The sequence below is a fragment of the Myodes glareolus genome, chromosome 4, assembly GCF_982192425.1.
Source record: "Myodes glareolus chromosome 4, mMyoGla1.1, whole genome shotgun sequence".
Taxonomy (NCBI): domain Eukaryota; kingdom Metazoa; phylum Chordata; class Mammalia; order Rodentia; family Cricetidae; genus Myodes; species Myodes glareolus.
Window position 1 is genome coordinate 82,495,032 of NC_142029.1, and position 23,473 is coordinate 82,518,504.

At 38.9% G+C, this 23,473-nt stretch overlaps 1 protein-coding gene across 1 annotated transcript in view; it reads left to right on the plus strand.

Moving 5' to 3' along the window:
- The window catches only part of Npat (nuclear protein, coactivator of histone transcription), a 40,669-nt gene extending 25,994 nt beyond the window's left edge, over nucleotides 1-14,675 (plus strand). The window contains 7 exon segments of the mRNA XM_048417598.3: nucleotides 16-534; nucleotides 4,221-4,336; nucleotides 4,417-4,525; nucleotides 10,534-10,594; nucleotides 10,688-11,417; nucleotides 11,419-11,823; nucleotides 13,059-14,675. Of these exon segments, the coding sequence (XP_048273555.3) occupies nucleotides 16-534; nucleotides 4,221-4,336; nucleotides 4,417-4,525; nucleotides 10,534-10,594; nucleotides 10,688-11,417; nucleotides 11,419-11,823; nucleotides 13,059-13,136 (2,018 nt within the window). The 3' untranslated portion in view covers nucleotides 13,137-14,675.
- Nucleotides 14,676-23,473: the final 8,798 nt, after the last annotated feature.

Here is a 23,473-nt window from a genome sequence, read left to right on the forward strand (position 1 = left end):
CATTTGTTTCCTCAGATGCAGAGCTTAACAGCGCTGTATCTAGTATCAGTGGAGAAAACTTGCCAACGATAATTCTGTCTTCTAAATCTCCTGCCAAAAATGCAGAATTTGTTACATGCCTGTCTTCAGAAGAAACTACAAGTGCTGTTGTGTCTGTTGAAGTAGGGGATTCTGGCTCAATGGAACAGAACCTTGTAGTGCTGAAACCTGAGGAACCTGTGGTAAACAACCCTCAGAGTGAAGATGGCATTACTTTTTCAACCAGTGTTGCACCGTGTGTTCCTAAGGACGGAGGATACATACAGTTGATGCCTGCCACAAGCACAGCTTTTGGCAATTCAAGTAACATTTTGATAGCTACCTGTGTGACTGATCCAACAGCCTTGGGACCAACTGTCAGTCAATCTAATGTAATGGTATTGCCTGGGAATTCTGCACCTATGACTACACAGCCTCCACAGCAGTTACAGACACCACCAAAGTCTAACAGTGTATTTGCTGTCAACCAAGCTGTGTCACCAAACTTTTCACAAGGTAACTCTAAGAGCATATTGGAGGTGAGCTGGGGATATAGTGGTGGAAAAGCACTTGTATAGCATGTGCAAGGCTGTGGACTGTATCTCCAACATTGAATGAAAAGTGATAACGTGTGTGTGTGTGTAATTTATATGTGTGCATGCATTTTGGAGCTTCTCTGGATTGCAGTCTTAATTTTCTTGTGTGAAGTCACTGACTAGTGATAATATAGATAATTCACATGACAAAATACCATACAAATAATTGCTTATGCCTCTTTCTTTCTACATAATTCAGCCAGGTTCTGTTTAAATCTGGTAGACTATAGCTTTAATTTTTTTCTTCCATAGTTTTTAATCTACAGCACTAAGCTGTGAAAAAGAAAAGAACATCATTTCATAACTGTAAACATTTTAACTCAATGTAGCAGGATATTTCTATATTCTTATTATAGTCATAGTTCTTTTATGGGGGGTAGGGGAGTTTTGAGACAGGGTTTCTCGGTATAGATCTGGCTGTCCTCCAGCTCACTCTATAGACCAGGCTGGCCTCAAACTCAAGAGAGATGATCCACTTGACTATGCCTCCCAAGTGCTGGGATTACAGGCGTGTACCGCCACCACCTGACCCTATAATAAGTGTTTAAGGAATTTGTCTTTTAGAGAGACTTTCAAGAAAACCTGAATTCTACTAAAACTCTTTCTCATTTCTTACATTCTGATGCTATTTAGAAATGATTCTTTAGGCTGGAGAGATGGCTCAGAGGTTAAGAGCATTGCCTTCTCTTCCAAAGGTCCTGAGTTCAATTCCTGGCAACTACATGGTGGCTCACAACCATCTGTAATGAGGTCTGGTGCCCTCTTCTGGCCTGCAGACATACATGCAGACAGAATATTGTATCCATAATAAATAAATGTTTTAAAAAAAGATGATTCTTTAGAGGCTCCACAGGGGCTCTTGTCTTCATTGTATGCTGGTTTACATACAGTTAGTAATTGACAAGCTTATCGTATCTGTTGATTTGTTTCTTAGAGATAAGAAGTTACACATGTTCTCCTATATCTCCATGTGTACTGATTTATAGATTATTAAATTCAATTAAGTATTATCAACTATTAAATTTGGTGAATCTATTTAAGAACTATTTCAAATGAGGTAAAGGAGAGGCCAGAACTGTTGCAGAATATAAAGCTTGAGTTAAAGCTTGGAGAAATAAGGTAAGATTTGAAGCCAAGGGGAGTAGAATAAGCATTTGTGGATGTTTGGGAAATTGGCAGGTTTGTGTGAAAATAAGATCAATCTGACAGGGATAATTAGTGTATTAGGAAAAGGTACATTCACACCAGGACTAAATAAGTATAGCTTTTCTTGTGGCCGGCTCCTAAGGACCGTGTATTCACTATAATTTTCCCTTGGTAGTTTAATCTGGTCACAAAAGTATATTGTTTTTGGTCAATACCATTAAGATAAAAAATATTAAAGACTGTAAATACTCACTTGAAATCCAAGTTTTCTGGTACAAGGTTCAAACATGAGACATTGACTACTCAGTTTCTAATTAGTTTCAGTCTTCTTTGTTAGAAGAATCAGTATGTAATGGATCTTCTAGCCATAGTCTGGAGCTTAGGATAATATCGCTAAATGCTCTACACCTTAATATTTAGATTTGCTTTTTCTTCATTTCTCAATTTTATTACTGTACTTAATCAAAAATTTATAAACAAAATTGTCTTAATTAGGGTTACTATTGTAATGAAAACACCATTACCATTAACAGCTTTGGTAGGGGAAGGGTTATTTCACTCATTATGCCATAGGAAAAGTTAATCGTCAAAAGCAGTGAGGACAGGAACTCAAGAAGTAGAGTCAGGAATTGATGCAGAGCAGTCTTGAGGACACAGAGGGCTGCTGCTTACTGGTTCCTCCCACTCTTGCTTATGACTTGCTCAGTCTGTTTGTTGTTTTTTTTTTTAAATAAAACCCCAGATCTATAACTCGGGAATGGCATCACCCATGATAAGTTGGGCCCTCCTGCATCTATTACTAAGAAAATGCCCTACAGGTTTGCCTACATCCCAGTCTTAGAAAGGCAGTTTCTTAGTTGAGGTTCCCTCCTTCCAGATAACTCTAACTTGTGTCAAATAACATAAAACTAGCCAGCACAGTTGATGACCTTGTCATCCTAACACACAAACACATCACTGTTAAGCCATAACCTTTCTTTTTCTTGCCAAAGATCACACATCAATATCAACATTGCAGTATAAACATTCCAAATTTTAAATTATAAAGTCCCACGATATTTAAAAATTCATTCTCTTGGGGTTGGAGAAATGTCTCAGCGGTTAAGAGCACTAGCTGTCCTTCCAAAGGACCCAAGTGTAATTCCCAGCACCCACATGGCAGCTCACAACTGTGTGTAACTCCAGGGGTTTGGCACCCTCAAACAAGCATACGTGCAGGCAAAGGACAACTTTTTTTTTTTTTTTTAAATCTGTCTTCAAAATAGGCAGTCTGTTTTAAAATTCAGAGTCTTTGAATTGTGCTCTTATCAAACCAAAATTAGTTACTTCAGGAAGAACAAGGGCACAGTCACAATCTGGACAAAGCAAAACCAAGCTCTAAACAATATAAATCGCTCACTGTCTGATGAGATTCACTCATCTTCTGGTCTCCTCCAGAGTGACACAAAGAACTTGGGTCACTTCTCAGGCGCTGCCCTCTGCAGCACACACAGCTTGTTGTCTAGGTTATGAATGGCTCCACTCCACCACCTGCTACTACTATTCTTGGTTGTCATCCCATAGTGCTGGCATCCCCAAAAATGCTGGGGTCCCTTCCTGCAACTGAGTTGCACTTTCAACAATAGCCCCACCTGGGCTTTTTTCAGGGACTTCAGCCTTGCCATACAGTGCCAAGCCTCAGCTGCTCTCCATGACCCCTTCATGCCTTCAAAATCAGTACTGCCAGGGTGACTCTTACTTACACTACCAAGATTGGCTACCAGTATGAAGTACAACCTTGGTTGCTTCTGGAACACAGCTTCTGTGTACTGACCCCAAGGAAGTATTTCGCAGAAGACTTCACCTCAGTGACACTAGTCTCTTAGTCGCAGCTGATTCTTCAGCATCAATATCCCAGCAAAGCAAAGATTTTACTTGAGTACTTCTTGTACCTCAAGTACAAGAGTACTTGAGGGCTCTTGCTAATCACAGCCAATTTTCAGCTCCAGGTGACAAGACACTACAGATTCTTCACACACAAGACCCAGCACACTGTTTGCTTTCCTCTGAACAAGCCAGGCCTTCATCGTCTGCACTGCTCTTAACATTCTTATCTTCCAAGCTCCTAAAGAACAGCTCACTGAACTCTTACTATCTAGCCCAAAGTTCCAAAGTCCTTCCGCAGTCCTCCCGGAACCTGGTTAGGTGTGACGGTAATACTCCACTCGTAGTGTTTTAGTTAGTGTTAGTACCGTGATGAAACACTATGACCAAAAGAAACTTGGGGAGAAAAGGATTTATTTCACAGGTCTATATAGCAGTTCATCAGTGAGGGCAGGAACCTGGAGGCTAGAGCTGGTGCAGAGATTGTCAGGAAAGACGATTTGGTGAAAGAATTTGCTTCAGAATACAAATTTCTTTGACATTTATTGTCAGAGATTTATGGAAGTAAACTTGATTTTAATGAAAATTGCTTTTTAGGCTCTGCCATCATAATTACTTCTCCAGTCCAGCCTGTGCTTCAAGGAATGGTGGGAATGATACCTGTGTCTGTAGTTGGACAGAATGGAAATACATTCTCCACTCCTCCTCAGCAGGTACGTTTATGAACTAAGAATAGTGTGAGGAAGCATTCCAACGACAGCATAGTTAATTGTTTCTGTGTGTTTCCTCCTAGGTCCTTCATATGCCTTTAGCAGCACCTGTTTGTAACAGAAGTATTACTCAGTTCCCCGTTCCTCAAAAATCTCAGAAGGCTCAGGGACTCAGAAACAAGCCTATTACAGGTACTTATTCAAAGAGTTCCAACGTTGTGCTTGTGAAGCAGCTACTGAATGTTTTCTTTCTTTCTTGTTTTTTCAAGATTGGGTTTCTCTGTGTAGCTCTGGCTGAACTCAGAGATATCTGCCTGCCTCTGCCTCCCAAGTGCTGGGATTAGATACCCAGAGAATGTTCTCATGAATACCTTGTACATCCCTAACAAGAAGTCCTCTTTCCCTTCAAGCAAGCAGTTGTTGATTGGACAGCTTTGATTCTGGTAAATCCCTTAGCTTTGCTGAAGGCTTTAGGTTTTATCCATTGTTTCTCAGTATGTTCTTTAGAGCTGCCTAAGATCATAGTTCCCATTTTTCTCAAACAGTTTTGAAGTGTTTAACAAAATATGTTTAACATCTTCTCTTGTTCCTGCTTTTGCAAGTGGTCCTACCATCTCTTTACTTGTGTCAAAAAACTGAGTTCCTCTTGACACACATTTCTCTTAGTTCAAATATTCATAATTTTCTGTCACATCAGTAGTGTTCTACCCTGTTTTGTTGTTTTGTTTTGAAGATCCTCAATTTTCTTGTTCATCCTATATTTCTTAGTTGAGTGACACCCCTGCCCCATACATATTAGAATATGTGACTTCCTACCTAAACATTTCAGTAACTCCCTGTTGATCACAGGATAAAACTGAAGCTCCTGGCCTAGGGTGGTGGCAAACTATAATCCACACATGGGAGACTGAAACAAGAGGCGAACAGGTGGAACAAGTTAGTGAGATCCTTCTTGAGAAGGAAAAGGAAGTGAAGGAATTGCTCCCTGAGCATTCCCTAAGGATATTCTGGATTTCATTGGAGCGTGTTGTAACGTCTGTCTTTTTATTGCCAGTGTTATTAACTTGGAACTCCCTGTCCCCTCCTTCCCACCTCAGTTGTTTGTTTTTGGTTACTTTGGCCTAGGAACTTTTCATTCTTGTTAATCTTTACAGAGAATCAGCTCTTTGTGACATTAATTCTGTATATTATTTTAGTCCCTGTTTTTGCCCTGATCTATATCATTCCTTACCATCTGCCTTCCGCATTTGGGTTTGTTTGTTTGTTGGAACCTTCAGGTGCATCCTTGTTCTGTGACACTGCTCTTGGAGAGATGTGAACAAACATCTTGCCCCAAATGAAGAACCAGGAAGCAGACCATAGATCAGAGTCTAACTTGGTGAACCAATGAGCTCTTTTGGATTTACTTACAGGAACTTGAGTGAGGGGTTACTAACAGCAAAAATGACTCAGACTCAAACTGTATCACCAAAGCCCACAAAAGCCTGAGTGACAGCTTACAAAATCTAGGAACCTGGCCACTCTGCACCCCCCAGTAGATCTAGAAACCTGGAGTGTACTGTACAATCTATAGGCAACACAGCTGGCTGAAGTCCTTTTCAGGTAACTAACTGTAGGGATCTGAACCTCTTTCAGGCAGGTGGGCCTGTCTCTGCTTTTTTAAAACAGGACTAGGTTTGAAAAAGCAAAAGAACAGGTTTATTTGAACAAGTCAAATCCCTGGTGAGCCCTCCAGCCCCAGATATTGAGGCCTGAGAAGTCATGTAGCCGAACTAAAGCAAGAATATATTCCTATAGGCTAGGGGTGATGCCAGTTCCTCCACAAGCTGGGTAAAACTGGCTGCTTTAGGCAGGATCTTGGGCTACTGGCAACTTCAGGGGAACTGCTGCAGCCCCCATGAACTGTTAGGCTTTTGGTGCCTTTTCTTTGTTGGATATTCTTTAAGAGAGAGGGCTTTGGAGAGAGAGAAATGGGGTTTTCCCAATCAAGCAGGAGGAAGCTGGAGGTTCCAGCTGAATAGGCAGTTTGGCTGATCTGCCTCTTCAGGCTTCTCTGCTGGTCTGTAACTGTCTCTTAGCAGTCCTTATTGTTTATGTATGCCTGGGGAGGGAATGACTTGGTGACTCTGATCAGTTTTAGTGACTTCCTGAAGCTGTTGAGTTGTTTACTTGTCTTTTAACATCCCCTGTCTTAAGGAGCTTCCCTACAAGATGGAGGGTTTTAATCTCAGGAAACGGCCATACAATAACCATTAGGTTGTTTATTTAGGATGGCTGATTAATCATCATTCAAAAGTATTGTTTAGTTTGCAAGTATCTACTTTCTGATCTCAACCATTTAAATTAGCATATATTAGTTATAGTAGAATTTCTGGCAGTGCTGTCTTGATTATTGTGAACTATCTTAACTTGTGTTTCTCTTGGAGTGTGTTTCTTTTTGATTTTTCAAGACAGGCTTTCTCTGTGTTAACCAGACTGACCTCAATCTCACAGAGATACTGCCTCTGCTTCTCACCTGCTGGGATTAAAGGCGTGAGCTGCCACCACCTGGCTGTTTTGGAATATTTTCATTTATCAACCTTTTTTTTTTTTTACTTTATAAATAATACCAATCAAAATTCCCACTTCCCTCCTCCCACTTCCCTTCTGCTCCCCCACATACCATATTCCCCTACCCCCTCCAGTCCTAAGAGAGAAGTCCAAGGCGTTCCCCCCTACATCCAGGCTTAGGAAAGTATACATTCAAAGAGAATAGGATCCCAAAAAGCTAGTACATGCGGTAGAGACAAATCTTAATGTCATTATCATTGGCCCTTCAGTCTGCCCCAATTGTCAACCACATTCATAGGGTTCAGTTTGTTCCCATGCTCGTTAATTCCCAGTCCACCTGGAGTTGGTGAGCTCCCATTAGCTCAGGCGCACTGTCTCAGTGAGTGAACCAACCCCTCATGGTCCTGACTTCCTTGCTCATAGTCTTTCCTTGAGAGTTAATTTGCTGGGTATAGCAATTATAGTTGAGAATTATTTACTTGATATATATCCTTTCCTGCTTTTCTGACTTGAAGGGTATTAGTAAAAGATCTGTTGTTTTGATGTTTCTGCCTCTATGTGAGTTGGTGTTATTTCCTTACAGTTTTTACTCTTGTTTCTTTGTTCTGAAATTTTGAAATTTTGGCTATTGTATGTTGTAGGATTGCTCTGTTCTGGACATTATTGACTTTGGTTTTTGAGTTTTTATTGTCATTTATTTTGTCATTTATTTTCGTTTTTGAAAGATTTATTTTATGTGTATGACTTTTTTGTCTGCCTAGTGTCTGTGCATGCCTGGTGCCCACAGAGATTAGAAGACAGCACTGTATCTCCTAGAACTGGATTGTTACGAGATATCATGTGGGTTCTGGAAAATGAACCCCAAGTCTTCTAGAAGAATAACTAGTGCTCCTAGCCACTGAGCCACCTCCCCATTTGGAGTCCTTAATACTTCTTATGTTTGGATTTCTTTCTTTTTCAAGACTTGGCAAATTCTTGACTATAATTCCATTGACTACATTGTCTTAGCCTATGGGTTTTTTTCTGCTGCTTCTATCTGTGGGTTCAGATTTGGTCTTTAGAATATAATCTTTCTTTTTTTATCTTTTTTTTTTTTTTAGAAATTTTGGTTTTTTTCCCCTTTATGTCCACTTTATACCTTACCCTTCATCTCCAACATCATCTTCTGTTTACTTTTGTGTGTTGCAGTGTTTTCTACTATGACTTTATTTGATGATTTGTTCTTTCATTTCTACAACTTTTCTGTTATTCTTTTTCATCATCTCAATTTTCTTCATGAATATTTGCTTCATGGTTTTACATTTTTCCTTTTTCCGATTATTTTAAGTACTCTGGTAATTTATTTTCTTGTCTAGGTCATGAATTGATATACTTCCCTGTATATTTAAGTTTTTAATATAGTGTATCTTTTTTTTTAATGGGATTCTGAAATCTTTTTAAAATAAACAGATATTGGGGCTGGGGAGATGACTCAGAGGCTAAAAAGCACTGGTTACTCTTCCGGAGGTCCTGAGTTCAATTCCCAACAATCACATGGTGGCTCAAAACCATTTCTAATGAGATTTGGTATCTTCTGACATGCATACTGAATACTGTGTACGTAGTAAATAAATAATTTTTTATAAGAAAGTCAGTATTTAAATAGTCAAGTGAAAAGGAACTGGGAGAGGGGATCAGTAAGAATAAAGTATATGGGTTAGGAATATGAAAACAATAGAGGAAATTTGTATGTTAAAGTCCAGAGAAAGGAAGGACAAATACAAAACTTTAAGTTTTACCTGACCTCCTAAAAGTACAGAAGTATAAATACTAAAAATTAATAATAACAAAAAGAAATGAAAACATTTAGGGCAAAGATTAAAATCCAAACTAAAATTGATAGAAAGATGTTTTCAGCCGGGCGGTGGTGGTGCACGCCTTTAATCCCAGCACTCGAGAGGCAGAGGCAGGTGGATCTCTGTGAGTTCGAGGCCAGCCTGGTCTACAAGAGCTAGTTCCAGGACAGGCACCAAAGCTACAGAGAAACCCTGTCTCGAAAAACCAAAAGAAAGAAAGAAGGAAGGAAGGAAGGAAGGAAGGAAGGTGTTTTCAGTTTGTATTTCTTCCTGGTTGGGGAGAGCATTCTGGTTACTTTAGTTTAGTCTATAAGGGAGCAGGTTTGCCAAACTATCCATACAGCTTCTTCCTGCTCCTGCCAGGGTGGGGGCTGCACCTGTTTTGATCCCCATTCTGTTGTTTCAGTTCTGTTAGTCCCATCAGGATGTTGCGACATGTTCACCATTCTGCTACTTTTCCTGCAGTCTGAAGATCTGCTCATCTGGATAGTGGCAGGCGTGAGGAAGTGGTAAGGGCCTTGTGCCCTTTTCTGGTACCTTATTTATGGCCTGTTGCTCCACTCTCTTCTCCAGCTACATTAAATTCAGCCTCCAGTTGGTACTGTCTCTGCCTAGCTCTTGTAGCATCTGGTTCTCAGAGTTCTTTGATATCACTTTCCTGGACTCTACTCAGCATAATAGTGTGGTGTGGCTGGGTATACCAGCTGGCTTCTTTATGGAGAAAAGTCTGTCTAGTCTTATTTCATGTAGCTCTTCCTTTATTTTTCCTCCTGCATTGGTGATTTTATTACTTTGGCTTCCTGCTTTCTTCCATCCAAATTCCAAGTCTCACAACACTACTTCTGGTTTATCATAGCTCCTTCCCCCAAGATGCTTTCTTACACTTAAGCTCTCTTGATCTAAGTACAGTTGACTTCCTTTCTCAGTTTCTTTGACATTTGCAGGTTCAGCCAACCACAGGCAGAATTTTGGAGAGTTGTAACTGCATTTGTGCTAAAGAGACTTTTCTCATTATTTTTCCCTGATTGTATTTTCCAGTATGAACTACTAACATGATATTTCATATGAGTAACCTAGAGATGATTAAAGGATATGCTTAAGTTATGTGCAAGTACAGCTCCATTTTTCTGTAAGGAACCAAGCTATGTGCGGGTGTTGTTATCAGTGGGGTCAATTCACCCAAACACACTGGTAGAGAACTGGTGTAGTAAGTGCCCTTAAAAGCTGTAGTTCTTGAAGGCTGGATTCGTGTTGACCTGAAATTAAAGTAAATCATTTGGTCTGTATCTAGATTTTCTTTATAAAATATTAAAATATTTCTTTATAAATTTCTTTATAAAATATAATAAATTATAATATTATTATAATATTATATTATATAAAATATAATAAATTATGAAATATAAATTTCTTTATAAAATATTAAGAAATATAAAGATATTTTCTTTTAAAAATAGTATAGCCAGGTGGTGATGGTGTACACCTTTAATCCCAGCACTCAAGTAGCAGAGGCAGGCAGATATCAATGAGTTCAAGGTCAGCCTGGTCTACGGAGAGAGTGCCTGGACAGTCAGGACTGTTACACAGAGAAGGCCTGTCTCAAAAAACCAACCAACCAAATGAATGAATAAATGAATAAAATTAAAAATAAAGAGAATAATATATCTATGAAAATGTTTTATTCGCAAATTAGCAGTCATTTAAATTTTTTCTCATGTAACATTATCATCTGGCTCATCCTTTTTCAGTGGATGAGCCACTGAAAATTCTTTCACAGTTGTTTTTCTTTTCTAATGAATTAATTTATGATTCCAGGAAAACAAGTAAATAATTTGACAGATTTGTCCAGTCTTTCAGGAGCATGTCATATGCAAAGGTAAGGATAAAATAATTTGTTCTGTAGATTATTAAAATGCTCAAATGACAAATTTCATGTTACTAAAAATGAGATGTTATATTTTCATTTCAGTAGAACTGAAGCTTCTGATAAGAATATAGCCCCTGAACTTGGGAAAAAATTAGAAGAGGTTACAATTCCCCTCTCAGCAGAGAGGATAGCTCCTGCCAGCAAGCCATTTGAAAGTCATAGGCGTGTGCTTTGTTTCGATAGCACTGTTTCTTCTGTGACAAATACGCAGGGGCCACAGAATAAGATGACCTCTCAAAACAGAGAAAAGAAGGACATGTCCTTTCCTCCTATTGACTCAGCCATTGCCCCCTCCACCCTAAAACCGCCTTCTAACAATGCCGCTAAAAGAGAGAGAGAAAAAACCATGCCCAAGATTTTATCTAAATCAGAAGCTGCCTTTAGCCGACACACCACTATGAAAGAAATTCAGTCTGAAAAGAAAGTTTTCCACACAGAAGTGGCCCTTGACTCTTTCCATAAAGCAACAGCTAACAAGGAGAATGAATTGTGCAGTGATGGGGAAAGGCAGAAGAGTCCAGACTCTTCAAAACTGCCTGTTGGGCAACAGAATGGGAGCTTGCGGAATGAAAAAGCTATAGCTTCCCTACAGGAGTTGACCAAAAAACAAGCCACATCCTCAAACAATAAAAATACTGCCTCTATAGGTGGAACTGTGAAGGACCTAAAACAAGAGCAAAGTAAATCTACTAATTCTTTAATTGGTGCAGAAATATTGCAGGATGTTCCACTGCACAGCCCAGCAAATAGGATTGCTGATACTGATTTGCCGGTACCCCCGGACACCTGGCTCAGGAGCGGGGGAAAAGCATAAAGAAGAACCTGCCGACAGTATGAAGGCACCCTCTAGTAGGCGCTTTGGTGAAGATGGCAGCATGCCCAGAATAATGGTCCCTCCTGTTACTGCAGACTTGCCTGCCTGCAGCCCAGCCAGTGAAACAGGCAGTGAAAATAGTGTGAGCATGGCTGCCCATACGCTTATGATTCTCTCTAGAGCAGCAATCGCTAGAACAACAGCAACTCCTCTGAAAGATAACACACAGCAATTTAGAACATCTTCAAGGAGCACTACAAAAAAGCGGAAAATTGAGGAATTAGACGAGCGGGAGCGAAACTCCCGTACTTCTACTAAAAATCTTGCAAATTCATCGGTACCAATGAAAAAGAAGAAAATCAAGGCAAGTTTAAAAGTTTTCATTCCAGTTTCACTTCTGCCCCTTCCTTCAGTGTTCACATTAGATAGAGAACTTAGTACTGTTTTGCTACAGTTGCCTGACCAAATGTACCCTCAGGATCATACACTTTGTAGTGTTTTCCAGTCATGATGATAAGAGTTGTCTGTAGGTATCATTCTTAGGAAAGTGAATGTTTCTATCATGATAGCTATCACCCAGGATTTTTCATGGGAATACATACAATGTGAAAGACTGAGAAACTACCATTACATGAATTACCCAGTAAAACACTATCTTACTTTCTTTGACTTGGAGTTTTCTGCTTGTTTCCCCTCTCTTCCATGGTCTTTAAGAAAAACTCATGTCCCCATGTTTTTTCTTACTATGATTGTCTTTAGTAAAACAGTGCAAGGGTAGTAGCAATGATAAATGCATATATGTAAAATTTGTTTGTTTTACTGAGTAGACTGAATCGAAAATATGTGAATACCATAGAGAAAATATAATAGGTGGGGGAATGGGTATCTAGGTTTTGTACCCTGAAACTGAGTTTGACCTCTGTTTCATCTGCTTGTCATCCCTGTGACTGTCCATGGTTAGTCTATGGTCTCTTCTTCTGTGCCTCATCATTTACCATAAAAATCATACATCTTACTCTGGTTTTTTTAGTCTACTACTTCAAAAAGTATCCTATACTTAATGGTAGGAACTTGGTGAGTGAGTGGTAATCTTTGTGTGTTAGCAAAGGGGTCAGCTTGTGAAGGTACTTGTCCTCAAGACTGATGATTATGGAGTTTGATCCCTAGAAACCATATGGTAGAAGCAGAAAAGCTCCCCCAAAACAGTCCTCTGCCTTGTGTACTCATGTGTGTACACACATGTCACACACATACAAAATCAGTATAATAAAACAATATTTGTTAGTAATACTTTCTAAGGCCTATGGTTTTACAAACATGACCACCTTAAAGGAAGCATGTTCTCGTCTAACATTCACATAACATACTCGAGATTTGTTTCCTGCCTTTTGCCTAAACTAATATGTAATTACAATTAAAGTGTATTTTAACATTGGGTTGATAAAACCTATCTTTCCCTGTAGAAATAAAATTATGACAGAATCAAAAATGATGCAGTTTAATAGTAAAGAACTATATAGTGTTTTAGGTGATCTGCTAAGAAAGTTATCTGACCTAGAGTTTATTGTTTTTTCTTCTCTCTTGTTTTTGTCGTCACAGAAAAAGAAGCTACCTAGTTCATTTCCAGCAGGAATGGATGTGGACAAATTCTTGCTGTCGTTGCATTATGATGAATGAACCCCCTGACGTAGAGAACAGTAGCTGTTTAAAACTAGTGTCCTTCAAACTGTGCGTGTAGGAAATGGGATCATGACAGACTCTGCAAACATGACCTGCACTTTCATTGTTACTGAGATTTCACTTTATATCTTAAATCACGCTGTTTCTGAAGCAGCGTCCTAGTTTGTAAATAGACTTCCTTGCTATATTTTTATTTTAGAAAAAAGAAAATGTGCGACAATGTAAGTAAAGCCAATCTGCAAAACTGTACAGCTTTGACACTGTATATTGTACATGTGTATATCGTGTAGAAATACAGCTTAAGTCAGCCTAATGTCCCACACTCTTGACTTCTGTGATGCCCAAGGCTTCGGGAGTAGTTTCCCATCTCCTTTGTAGGAAGATGATGGTTATTCTTATAAATTACCTTCAGCCATCATTATTAAGACACTTAAATATACAGCCACTAAGTAAAAAATAATAATGATAACCACCTCAACTGGTTAATAGAATACCTAATCAGAAAGCAGCAGCTTGATGATTTCCCTCGGAATCAATAATTTATCACTCCTTTCTCATAAATTGCAGTAAAAAACTATGTTTCTGAAATTCTGTACTTTCTTCCAATAATCTGTTCTCTTTGTTCTAAAGAGATTTTTATAAACCATTTATTAAGTGTTCTGATACTTCAATTATAACAATTAAAAAATTTTACAGAACATTAAGTGGTTAGACTATTGAGCCATAAAAAAATTTGAGTTACGTAGTAGTTGAGATTTCTTTATTGTATATAAACTTTCCCTGAGTACTAGGGATACAAAGAATTGCACTAATTCATAGAATTTTTCACATACTAGTGACCAATGCACATTTAATTTAAATCTTGTATGTAAAAGTTTATGTGGAGGGTTGTCTTCTGGTGTCTTTGAAAGTCATGTCCATCATAAGATGTAAAAATACAAATCATAGTTCTATTTTAATTTAGTTTGCCCGAAAATGGGGTGTGTAAATAACTGTGTCTGTGCTTACCTATAGAGCATTGTGTTCCTAGAGTGTTGTAAATACTTGTTCTCGAGGGCCTTAGGGGAGAGAGGTGCCTTCTCTGTGCTGACGGATTTATAGAAGTAACAGTCAAGTTGAAAAGCTGGCTTAAACTTTAAAGTAATGACAGAAATTACCATTATACTTGACCAATTGTGCCTAGATATTGAAGTGTTTTCATAAGTCCTTTCTGTTTAACTAAATATCAGTATATTAGGATTTTTTTTTTCCTACGAGTGTATATTTTATTAAAAAGTCACTTTCTTCAACCATTTTTTGTACTGGGCCTTTAACAAATAAATCCATCCCACTGTAATAACAAAAAAGTTTTCAATATAAAAATTATGTCTTTTTAATTGCTAGACTTTTCTGTACAAATTTATACTGAGAGAAATTTTTATATGACTGATCTATTCCTAAGAAACTGAATAATCATACAGTTAATATTTACATAACTCAGTTTGGGTCTCTTCCTACAGTTAAGTTTGAATAAATGTATTTTCATTAACTTCACAAGTTTGAATTTATATTGACAGTCCTATTTAGAAACCGTTGGTTCAAATTTCTTTGCAGGTTAGTTAATTCTCACTGTTTTTTTAGGAATTCACATAATGCAAAAAATTACAGATTTTCTTATAATCTTTGTGATACCTTGTGAAAATTCGTGTATAAGTTAACTCGTGACTTATTTAATAGTTGTGTGTTTTAGTCAGTGTCTTTCATGTAGCTCAGCTCACTTTGAATTCCTTATGTAGTTGAGTGACTTCTAATTCCTGATACTCTCTACCTCCTAAACACCTAGGATTGTAGGCGTGCATCACACACAACTTCTTCACGATTCTCTTCCTTGTTCTTTGGTTGGTTTGTTGTTGTTGGTTTGTTTTATTTTTGAGACAGGGTCTCTATGTAGTCTTGGCTGACATCAGACTCAGAGATTTCAAGTTCTGGAATTAACGGTGTGTGTTATCATGCTTGGCCTTCAGGATTTTTAGTGAACTATCCTGAAGCGCACTAGATAGTAAGTCCAAAGACAGTCTGCACATTCAACCAGAGAAGAAGTCAGGATGTTTTATTTCTCTCTGCCATTCTCCCTCAGGACAAGGTCTCTCTAGGCCTGGAGCTGTGCTGACTGCTCAGCACGTCCCAGAAATCCTCCTGTCTTCCTCCTTGTGGGACCCTCACCCCTTATTCTCAGAGGGGAGAGAAGAAATTTCCTAGCAGAATATTTTCCCAGGAAGATTGTGGCCTTCCCCTCTTCCACCCGGAAGATTCCGAGCACAAGGTCACTGAGCTCAGCCCAGCCAGACAACCACCTGATGATAAAGAAGCAGGATAGGAGAGAGCAAAAGACCTTGCACTCATGCAAAAGCAACTTCTAAAGCCTCTTTGTAGTTATGCCTTTAAAAGATTACCCCACAAAGGAGATACAATTCCTCTCTACCCCACTGCAGCGGGGGGTTCCAAACATGTTTGTATTATGCTAATTAAACCTTGCTTATTACAGTCTGGGCCTTTCTGGTGGTCTCTCTCTGGGGGTCACAATCTGGGCACAACACTCCTGTCTTTGTTTCCCACATTCAGCAGCAAGGGTACAGGTACATTAGCCATATATGTGTGTGTATATATATATATATGTGTGTGTGTGTGTGTGTATGTATGTATATATGTATATGTATATGCTGTTTATATATAGGTGCTGAAGATCTGAATTCAGATCTTCATCCATGCTCAGCAAGCACTTAGCCACTAAGTCATCTGCTCTGCCTTCATTTCATTGTAATTTTTAGGTGTTACAAATAGAAACATCACTGAGCTCATTTGTAAAGAAACATCTGTTTACATATTTATTTCCTTAGGAGACATTTTTCTAGTTTTCTGCCAACAAGTAGTTGTTTCTTCTAAACCATATATTTATACCTTGCCAGATGTATATTCAACTATATTATCACTTATTTCTCTAGGCTTTTATTTAACGTGTTTAAAATAGCAGTAGTTAACTTCTAAATCCATATGTAATTTGTTTGAGTAACTTGTGTGAAAAAATGACAGAAGAATGCTTTCTCCTGACTCATTTCGCAGTTTGTTAAAATAAGCTGTCCTTTCCCATGTTTATTTGTATTTCATCCTACTGCAGTTCACACTCTTACAGTTCTAAAGTCCAAAAGCTTCTGACAACCAACTCTTTGTTATCAAATTTAACTTAGAACCCACTTCATGGTAAAACATTGTCAAAGGGCCTGAGGCCTCTTACACTCTTCTTTCTGAACAAACCCCAAATATTCTGAATTATTAAGCACAGCTTACTCCAAAAGTTGATAGTCAAGGATTTCAGGCTTGTATGACATTTACCTACATGTGTATGAACTAATACGCTATGTGCTTAGATTATGTTCATTGGTTGCAACATAACTCTAGCTGTTAATACTAATTTTTTTCTCAAGTATGCCACTTCTGCTTCCTGATTCAGAATCATGTTATTTAAAACTAAAGTTCCATTGAAATCAATTTTCAAAGTACATTAAAGCCGTAGCTTAATTGATGTTAAATAGCAAGTGGAGGTAAGGTTGGTGGCACAAGCTAGTAATCCTAGCACTCAGACGTCTGAGGTAGAAGCATTGCCAGGGTCAATGGTAAGCATCATGAGGTAAATGTCAATAAAGTTTTTTTTGTCTTGGTTTGGTTTCATTTTGGGCTTTTGAAGCAGGATCTCTCTATTGTAGGTCTGGCTGACCTGTAGCTAACCGTAGACCTGACTGGCTTGAACTCCAAGAGATGTGCCACCATATCTGGCACTCAGTAAAGTTTTATGTATCCTTATGAATTTCTTGACAAGCTATTTTTAGGGAACTCTCATTCTGTAACCAGTTTTAATGGTTGTTGGAACTATGTGGATATGTTATTTAATTAATGTGAACTTTCTACTTTGACTTTCTGAAACACCTTGACTCAGATTGGATGTGTTATGAATCACAGTGTTTTTATTGTCATATAAAGTTTTCTGCTTTTGTGGAAACACTTTTAATTATGGGAACAAAGACTTAATATATTTCATTCCTCAGTTTATAGGTCTCTATCTGATAACCTAATGTAAACTTTTTACAGTTGTAATATATAAACAGAAAGTGCACAAAATCATACACCTCGAGAAATTTCTTCAAACTACACACAGCCCAGATCAAGACTATCAGCACTCTAGAAAATCCTTATCTCCTAATGACTCATAGCCCAAAGGATAAAAACTACTCTGGCTTCTACAATCATGGACTCACTTCCTGTGTTTACTGTAAGTTTATTAGTGTGGCATATTCATTGTGAGAGTTGCTCATGTTTTATTTAGTCTTTCTCAATAACTACAATTTCATTGTGATTTTAACACAGTGAACCTAGTTTTGCAAATGTTTGTGTTCAATTTTTGTCCAATTTGGGGCTGTTATAAAGAAAACTGCTACAGATATGCTTGTTTATGTTTGGAGAATTGCTGCACTTTTTAGTTAGTTATACCCATACATACCCAGCGGTATTACTGGGACACATTGTCTATTCCTGCACAATGTTTAAAATTGTCCCAAGTGATTGTGCTGATCAATACCTGCTCTGTAGTCACCAGTGCTCAGTCTTTTCATGTTAGTCATTTTAATGAGTGTGTCAATACACAATATGGTTTTCTTGCCTGAGGTTGAATACCTTTTCAGATAGTTATTGGCTATTGTGGATTGTCCATTATCTTTTGCCTACCTTTGTAATGAATTTTCTGACTTTCTTTAAAATTATTTTTCAGTGGTCTTTCTGTATTCTAGATATAATTGGATATATTGATCTCAGTTGTTAGTATTTTCTGTATTTCTGTTCAGCAAGATTTTTTTGCTTAATGCCATATTTTAAGAAACCATCAATCTGGAATTGATGTCCCATGTGGATATTCTGTTAACCCAGCACAATTTATTAAAAGATTGCATTGAAAGAGATAGGAGATATTCAAAAACATGAGTCCCTGCAACTCATGTAGGCTTTAGGCCCTACTTGTGCGCCACTGACCTGCAGCAGTTCCTGCACAAGTCCATATCGCTGCTGCCCTCATCTGACTAAGCTAATATGTCGTGGTCTTTTACAGCCTGTGAACACCCTGTGTCTTGTAGTCCTGCACCTGTCTGCTTCAGCAGGCAACACCAGTTCTGCATAGCCAGCACGTGCGGCCTGTACTACCTGATTTCAAACAACTGGCTACACTGAGCTGAGAAAGAGCCTACAACAGTCCAGGCATCCTGGGAGAGCATGTCCTGGAATTGTTTCCAGGATGGATGTTGAAGGCCACATGGATGTTGTACAATTAGAGGAAGGACTGATGTGTGTGCTAGGTGGGGACCTCATTACTGGAAAGGGTAATGACTTTCTCCTCCCTTGCCAGAAAAGTTAGGGATCTCTTTGTCAAAGTAAGTTGCATATAGGTGTGTGTAGTGATATTTCATTTGTAGTATCTTCAGCTTGCCTGAAGACCAGAATGCAAAACAGTCACACTAGTCAGCCATAGAGGCCGGGCGTTGGTGTTGCATGTCTTTAATCCCAGCACTAGGGAGGAATATAAAGCAGGATGAGGCAGGAACTCGCTCTCTTTTCAGTCTGAAGATTTCATAGAGGTAAAAGCTTTCTAGTGACTTGGCTGCTTTGCTTTTCTGATTTCAAGGTTGAACCTTAATATGTGATCTGAGTGTTATTCGTGCTACAGATGTGTTGATTCTTGTTAACTAAATCAGGTACTATTTTAGTGTCAGAAACTGGAACCAGGTTAAAGATAAGGAGTTTGTTTTGTTTTGCTTTGTTTTTCTTTTTAGAAAATACCTTTAAACAGCCAATTAATTAGGTCTTAAGTCTTTGATAATAATACAGGTTCATCCTCAGTGAATTAAGTCTGGGTAGACAATGCAAAAAGCATTTGGAGCCAGAAGGTGTGGTGCAAGGGCTGTGGAGGCAGAAGAATAGTGGTGGCTGAAGATCATCATCAGGGACAATAGTAAGTTCAAGGTCACCTTGCGCTATGTGAGACTGTGTCTCAAAAACAATATTGGCTAATAGCACTTAGAAGTTGTTTTAAGCCTGGCAGTGGTTGTAGACACCTTTTAATCCCAATATTGGGACACGGAGGTAGGTAGATCTCTGTGAGCTTTGAGGACTGCCTGGTCTACAGAGCGAGTTCCAAGACAGCCACGGCTACACAGAAGAGAAACCCTGTGGCAGGGGGTCGGGGAACGGGGCAGGGTATTTGATATAGTAATTCTTTGAAGGATGCCTGTTTCATTTAAATACTTAATAGTCTATAGCAGTGATTCTCAACCTGTGGGTCAAGGGGTTGAGATTCCTTTGTGGGTCAAATATCAGATATTTTTATTGCAACTCATAACAGCAAAATTAGTTATGAAGTAGCAATGAAATTTATGGTTGGAGTCATGAGAAATGAGGAACCTATATTAAAGGGTCACAGCATTAGGATGGTTTAGAACCATTGTCCTAAAGGGATTTAAGTTTAATGCAAGTCTGGTATCCTTAAAGACAGCAAGGAGTGAGATAACTGTGATCCTGAATAGTCCCACGTGGGGCAATTCACCTGGGGACTATAACGTCCTCTGGTCATTTCTGCTTTTCTAAGCTTGAAACACTTTATCAGGGGTTAAGTCTTAAATCATGAACTTTGCTTGCATGATTTTTCTTAGAAATTTAACACATTGAATTGTTTCTCCTTCCATGTGTGTCCTGAAGATCAAACTCAGGTCGCCAGGCTTTGCAGTGAGCTCATTTACACACTGAGCCATCGCACTGGCCCTGTTTGCACAATTGCTTCGAAGTGTGAGCTAACAGCTATACAATCTGGAACATGTTTCACCTGGGTTGGTGCAGACCCAATAAGAGTCTAGTCTCTTCTGCATACTTCACTTCTAGTTCTTATGTGCAGAACTTTCCCAGGCAGGAAGCAGGGAAGGTTCTTGATATATAGCTATAAAACAGGAGGTCAGCTTGGTGCCTACTGAAATGGGAAATGTTGCCCTAGGGCTCTTTGATGTTACTTTTCCTGTCCTGTTTACCTCTGGCATGTACCATGCCCCTGTTAGGGACTTTAGAGGTGAATCCAAGATCAGTGGGCTTGCCTGAGATGGCAGGGGACTCAGTATGATCTCTAGCTGCCCTTCAGAGGAAACAGCAGAAAGTAGTAAGAGCAGTTGTGGAACCAGACCTGTGTCTGAGGAGAGGAGCTGTCTCTAATCATTGTTTCTATGTTGGCCATATTGCTCTTGTGTCAATGGACAAGAATCCTGTTTGGATGGAGCTTGTTTTATCCACCAGTTTACTCAGGGTGTTAATGCAAGGCCAGGCTCAAGCTTTGCAATTTGACTTAACAAAAATAGAACTGAGGCAAATATTTGCCTGGTGAGTATCTGTGTTTCTGCCTTATTTTTATTCTTAATTATGTGCATCTGAGTGTGGGTTTATGCACATGTCCAAAAGAGGGTGTTGAATCCCATGGAGATGGAATTACAGGCAGCTGGGAACTACACAGTGTGGGTGCCAGAAACTGATCTTGGGTTTTTTTTTTTTTTTTTTTTTTTGGAAGAACAGTACACACTGTGTAGGACAATGGTCTGTATTCTGTCAATTATATTTTAAATAAACGCTGACTGGCCAGTAGCCAGGCAGGAAGTATAGGCAGGACAACCAGACAAGAAGTAGAGGTGGGTCAATGAGAACAGGAGAATTCTGGGAAGAAGAAAGCCCATTCCTCTTCAGTCTTGACCCAGCCACAGAAGAAATATGATGTGACTGCCTTGCTGAATAAGGTACTGAGCCATGTGGCTAACATAGACAAAAATAATGGGCTAATATAAGTTATAAGAGTTAATAAGAGGGCTGGAGAGATGGCTCAGAGGTTAAGAGCATTGCCTATTCTTCCAAAGGTCCTGAGTTCAATTCCCAGCAACCACATGGTGGCTCACAACCATCTGTAATGGGGTCTAGTGCCCTCTTCTGGCCTGCAGGCATACACACAGAATATTGTATACATAGTAAATAAATAAATATTTTTTAAAAAAAGTTAATAAGAATTCTAAGCCACTAGACCCAATCAGTTTGTAACTAATGTAGACTTCTATGTGATTCTTTGGGACTTAATGACTGTAGGAACTGGGCAGGACAGAAAACTCAGACAAAACATTGCTTTAAGCCATGAACGAGAAGCCATTTCTCCAGTACCATTCTCATTTTTTTTTTTAAGATGTACTCTTTTACTGAGCCAAGAGCCCACTAATAACCAACAAACTCTCAGGATTCACCTAGTTCCTCATTTTACCCCCTACCCTTGTGCTTGGGTTATAGACTCATAAAAGCCGCTCTCAGCTTTTATGTGGATCCTGGGCTTTTATGTGGATCAGGTCCTTGTGCTTGTGTGGCAAGTATATTACTGAGGAATTTCTGAGCGCCCAGTTTAGTTCTGATTTGCATTTCTCTGGCTAAGGAGAGTGAACACTTTGTTTACAGACAATTTCCACTTCTTAAAAACTGTCCATCTGCACAAATAGATTGGATTATTTGGTGTGAATATCCCCTTTGGTGTTTAATTTTTTGTTCTTGGTGGTTAATGTTTTGCTCTTCATCTATCATGAATATTAATATTTTGTCAGGTAAATAGCAAAAATTTCTTCATTCAGTAGATTATCTCTATTAACTTTACTGTACTGAACTTAATTTTATGCAGCCCTACTTCTCAGTTCTTTCTCAGCTTTCCTGGACTGCTGGAGTCCTAGTCATTATTTTTCTGTACCTAGAATGGGACATCCAGTTTCACCAGCATCATTTGTTGAGACTTTTCTTCTCCAAAAGTTGCTGAGAATCAGCCATAGCTGTGTGGGTTTATTTCTAGGTTCTGTATTCTGAAGCTTCATTCTTGAATATCTGTGCCCTCAGATGTTATCTATTGCTGACTGGCAGTAGGTTCATGTTACTGTTCATTTTTGTCCAGAGTTAGGAAGTTGAGTACAACACATTCATATGTATATACTTGCAATTATTTCTTTTTTTCCTTTCTTCTGTAACCCCATCTCTATGTAGTGCTGCAATGGAACCAGAGCTTTAGAAATGCTAGGCAAACACAACCAACTGAGCTGCATTCCAGGCCCTGTTCTCTCTTCTTTATGGACTGTTCCCTTCATTAATATATAGTGGCATTCTTTGGTGTCTTATCTGAGAAGCTATCTTGAAATCCAGCACTTGTCATTCATGACTAAAGCTGCATCTGCTTGCTCTTACCTTCTATTGAAGAGCATATTATTTACCATTCTGCCACTGTTAATCTATGAGTCTGTCAGTATTTCTCTTGTAGACAACATTTGATCATGTTTTTAATTGAGATAGTCTTATTTTTAAGTTAAAGCCATTAAAAGTTTGGGCTGAGAATTTGCCCATCATGATAGTTTTATTGATTTCATTAGTTCTTTCTTATTCTAAGCTTTGCTGGTTTACTGCGGTGGGCATGGTCTCTCCTGGTTCTCAGTTCCCCTCGTGGAACCTATTCTTTGTGGTGCTCTCATGTTTGTAACTGTTTCCTCCCTCTCTGTAGGATTCCTGTAAGGATCGTCAGTGCGGGCTTAGTTGACATGAACTGCTATATTTTATGCTCACTTGGAAGAGCACTTGGAAGATTTAACCATATAATTTTCATTGGTTCTCACATAACTTTATTTGAAACCAATTTTGACTGCCCAGAGATTAAAGTTCAAAAGCAGAAAATATAAACAGCCAGTCTTACTCTTCATTCTAATGGCAGAATGGGAAGCTTGCTGGGTGTGAAACAGGTAATTTGGAGGCTTGGGAGAGTCTAGGAGCCTTGTTACTGTATTGCAATGGTGATCAGCAGCCTTCCTGAAGAAACCCATCTGTAACTTAATCTTATTTCCTTGGTATATTTAGATGTAAAAATGCTGGATCGCTAGTCTCTTCAGGAGAGAGCCCCCATTACAAAGTATCTCTTAGGATGGCTTCCCTCTACTTATACCAGCAGCTAGTGAGGTCAGGAGGCATAACATCTCATTTCTCTGGCATCTGCAACATAGTGTGCAAGTCCCCCCTGATTGTGTGACACCAAATGTGGGTCCTGGGAACCAGACATCATCTGCAAGAACAACAGTTGGTTTTGTTTTGTTTTTTTGAGACAGGGTTGCTCTGTATAGCCCTGGCTGTCATGAGACTAGCTCTGTAAACCAGGCTGACCTTGAATTCAGAGATCTTACCTGCCTGCCTCTGCCGCCTGAGTGCTAGGGCTAGGATTAAAGGCT